This window comes from Hyposmocoma kahamanoa, unplaced genomic scaffold (assembly GCF_003589595.1).
Source record: "Hyposmocoma kahamanoa isolate Upper Pololo Valley unplaced genomic scaffold, ASM358959v1 78, whole genome shotgun sequence".
Classification (NCBI taxonomy): domain Eukaryota; kingdom Metazoa; phylum Arthropoda; class Insecta; order Lepidoptera; family Cosmopterigidae; genus Hyposmocoma; species Hyposmocoma kahamanoa.
The window spans coordinates 12,150,225-12,154,258 of NW_020653945.1; the positions used below are offsets into that span (position 1 = coordinate 12,150,225).

At 57.4% G+C, this 4,034-nt stretch overlaps 2 protein-coding genes across 2 annotated transcripts; both read left to right on the plus strand.

The window, feature by feature from the left end:
• Nucleotides 1–394: 394 nt before the first annotated feature.
• Nucleotides 395–1,769, plus strand: LOC113233353. The gene is made up of 2 exons (XM_026468468.1): nucleotides 395–507; nucleotides 1,055–1,769. The coding sequence occupies exons 1-2, from the start codon at nucleotides 395–397 to the stop codon at nucleotides 1,767–1,769; spliced, it is 828 nt and encodes a 275-aa protein (XP_026324253.1).
• Nucleotides 1,770–2,396: 627 nt separating this feature from the next.
• Nucleotides 2,397–3,568, plus strand: LOC113233354. Its single transcript, XM_026468470.1, has 3 exons — nucleotides 2,397–2,467; nucleotides 2,525–3,257; nucleotides 3,350–3,568. Exons 1-3 carry the CDS (start codon nucleotides 2,397–2,399, stop codon nucleotides 3,566–3,568), a joined length of 1,023 nt encoding a protein of 340 aa, XP_026324255.1.
• The last annotated feature ends 466 nt before the right edge of the window (nucleotides 3,569–4,034 follow it).

Genomic DNA, 4,034 nt, shown 5'->3' on the forward strand with positions numbered 1-4,034 from the left:
ACTTCGTGTGTCGACTGGAAGTCGATTCTCGTAAACACGACGAACGCATACGACAAATGGCCTCGGGACTTGCTAACGATACCGGTGACGAACAGGTAGTGGTGATGGGCGCTAAGGAAGCGTCTGTCATCGCTAATGACAGACGCAATAATGGTTCACTGAAGGGAACCTTTGCCACCGGGGCCAGATTGCTAGAGCTGTCGGGACCTCAGGGTGCGCTGGCAGCCGACCGGCTGGCGGAACAGCTCCACCCTGTACTTGACGGAGTGGCCAACGTCTAGCGGCCCACAAAGACTGCGGATATCCGCATCTCGGGTCTTGACGACTCAGCCACTAAAACAAAGGTGGCCGCTGCGGTGGCAAGGACTGGGCAGTGCACAACAGATGGACTGGGATGGGCTCTGTGATAAGCACAGCCAAGACGCTGCCTGAAGCGGGCAGAATACTGGTCGGCTGGAGCTCTGCCAAGGTACAAGCCCTAGAGCAGCGCCCGCTCCGCTGCTATCGGTGCCTTGGCCTTGGCCATACGAGGCCTATGTGTACTTTGGGCAGCAGTCGTGAAGACCTGTGCTTTCGATGAGGCAATGAGGGCCTCCAACTGCAAAGGCGTGCTGCGCTGCGCGGTCTGTGCCGACGCCGGACGTCCATCGGACCATCGCATGTGGGGAGGAGCTGCAAACCACCTCCCATGAAAAGCCGCCATTACTGTCACCCGCCAACAGATACGGGAGGAGGCTAGTAATATGTCACTAGCTTTCTACAGTCGAATCTTAATCTTGAGCTCCGTCAAGATCTGCTCCTGCAGTCCATGGCGCAGTGACAAATATACTTAGCGGTGGCCTGCGAGCCGGACTACATCCCTGCTCATGAAAACTGGGCCTGGACCTGGACGGCCTAGTGGCGTTCGTGAGTAACGGCATGGGCCCCCTCTCACCTCTTTGGAAAGGGGCTCGGGGTATGTAGTGACTGGGTGGGAGGAGTATATAATAATTGGAACGTACTTCTCCCCCAACCGCTCCCTGACGGAGTTTGAGACATTTCTTGATTCCGTCAGGACAGCGGTGTTGCGACAAGCGCCGAAACAAGTTATTGTACTCGGCGATCTTAATGCCAAGTCGCAAGCGTGGGGTAATTTCGTCTCTGACGCGCGAGGTGGTGCTGTACAGATCTGGAGTATACTCTCTGGTTTGTCCCTCTTGAATAGAGGGACTGCTCAGACTTGCGTGCGACAACAGGGAGGGTCCGTAGTGGACGTCTCGTTCGCTACTCCCGCTGTCGCGCGCGGGATCAGAAATTGGAGAGTGGTGAAGGAGGTGGAGACCTTGTCAGATCACCTATATATTCGTTTCAAGGTCTCCGCGGTCCTTGGACATTCCGCCCCAATTCGCAGACCGAATCGCTTCCCACACTGGGCGCTAAGTCGGCTGGACCGGGAGATGGTCGAGGAAGCTGCCATAGTACAGCGCTGGTTCTTTACGGTTGGAGTGCCAGAGGGCATCACCGCCGACGATTTGGCGAGCCGCCTGGATACTGCTCTGACTGCAGTGTGCGACGCGGCCATGCCCCGGGTCCGGCGACGCCATCAGGTCTACTGGTGGTCGGAGGAGATCGCGAAACTCCGAGCCTACGTCCGGTACCGGCGACGTCACGGCCATGCCCCGGACATAGAGAGCCAGCTGTGGGAGACATACCGCCTTAAGAAGAAGTCCCTGCAGCTGGCAATAAGCCAGGCAAAACCCGTGCCAGAGAAGCAATCCTGGCCGGTTTAGATAGGGATCCATGGGGTCGTCCGTATCGTGCGGTGCGGAAGAAACTCCGTGCCCAAAGCGCTTCCATCACGGAGACTATGGCCCCGGATCTCCTGTGAAAGGTGGTAGGAGCTTTTCCCAGGCCCTCCTGAGCACTCTCCCCCGGTGATGGCCCCATCCTCCACACCGGAGCAGGGTCTCTCGCAGGTCCCCTCTGTTACTGAGGGAGAAATAGGAGCAGCCCTTTTCCGAGTACGGGGAAAAAAGACCGCACCGGGACCCGACGGCGTCCCGAGTCACGTGCTGTACTTGGCAGCGGAATGCCTAAATGAGTTGCTCCGGGGACTGTTCGACACGTGCCTACGTAGCGGGCAGTTCCCGGAACAATGGAAGCAGGGCCGACTATGTCTGTTGCAGAAGGAGGGTCGTCCAATCGACTCGCCTTCTGCCTACAGGCCCATTGTGCTGTTGAACGAGACGGCCAAACTCTTCGAGAGGGTCCTCGTTAACCGTCTCGTTAGGCACCTCGAAGAGGTGGGCCTGGTCTCTCGGAAGCCCAATACGGCTTCAGGGCGGGCTGTCTACTGTCGACGCTCTGGATGCCCTGAAGAATCTCACAACAGACGCCGTTGATAGGGGGAGGTGGTCATGGCTGTTTCCCTTGACGTCAAGAACGCCTTCAACAGCCTTCTGTTCGAGACACTGAGAGAGGCGGTCCGGTAACATGGAGTACCTGAGATAGGGATCTCAGAAGGCTTTTGGAGGCGTACCTCCAGGACAGGGTGGTTCTATGGGAGGGAAGAGAAGGGAGGCTACACCTGCGGCGCGTCGGGTGTGGCGTTCCACATGGGTCCGTGCTGGGCCCCATGTTGTGGAATGTTGGCTTTAACTGGCAGGACTTATGAAGAGGCCGCGCGGTTGAGCACCATAGTGACATCTCTGGTCCGGTCTCTGATCCATCTGTTGGGCCTGAGGGTCTCTATACACAAAACGGAGGCCCTCCTATTCCATGGCCCGCGCAGAGGCCGCCCTAGGGAGGCAAGGATCACCCTTTTTGGGGAGATGATCATAGTCAAGGCTCAGATGAAGTATCTGGGCCTTGTACTGGACGGGAGGTGGAACTTCAGGACGCATTTTGCCCAACTCGCTCCGAAGATGGTGGGTGCCGCTGCCGCCCTAGAGTGGCTCTTGCCAAATGTAGGCGGACCAGGCTCGGTTTGCAGGCACCTGTACTCAGGAATAATCCGGAGTATGGCCCTGTACGGCGCACCGGTTTGGGTGGAAGCTCTCACCGTTCGACTTAAACCCTTCTTGCGGAGGCCGCAGAGGGTCATAGCGGTGAGAGCGATCCGGAGTTATCGCACGGTGTCGTGGACGGCGGCCACTCTTCTCAGTGACGGTGGAGGCAGTTCGCTATGGACGACCGGCGATATGGGTCTCAGTCCTACAGATTGGTGCAGGTTCTCACCGGACATGGATGTTTCGGCGAATACCTGCACCGGGTTGCAGGTCGGGAGACGATCCCTGTCTGTCACGAGTGTGGCGCTCCCGTCGATACAGTACGTCATACCGTAGCAGAATGTGCGACATGGGGCCCCCAGCGGCACTCCCTGTCCGCGGTAGTGGGCGGAGATCTCTCGCTATCGACCATCGTGGGCGCGATGCTCGACAGTCAGAGGTGTTGGGATGCAATGGCCTCCTTCTGTGAAAGCGTACTTTCGCACAAGGAGGCATCGGAACGGCTCAAAGAGGACGACCCGCTCCGAAGACGGCAACTGGGGAGACGAAGGAGGCACACCCACCTTCTTCCCCCGCTGTAGTGAGCCGTGGGGACAGGGATCGGGGGACCCTATCTCCAAGTCTGTGCTCACAAGTGTGAGGGTGCCTTTGTGTTGACCCGGGGCACTCTCTGAAGGCCGGGGTCCGCTCACGCGGACCATCCGCCGAGGCGTTCCTGTAGTATGCGTAAGCGGATCCAGGGGCGCCTCGCTATGGCGGTGGGGGTTAACCGCTGGGTTTTAGTGTGTATACCAGGCTAGAGCCCGGGAGTCACACATAACCGCTCGCAGCTCCCCCGAGTCGAGCGGTACGCGTAACGCGTTTCCCAGAGTTACAAAAAAAGGTTTAAAAGAAAAAACATTGTCTTCTCAAAATGACTTTCGAGGTTACGAAATTTCGAGCAAACGTTATTTCTGGAAAATGCCATTTCGGACTACTGATAGGTAACCATTCCGATGGCATAATTTGCAATTTACATAAACATTGCAGACATAACATTCGTTGAGT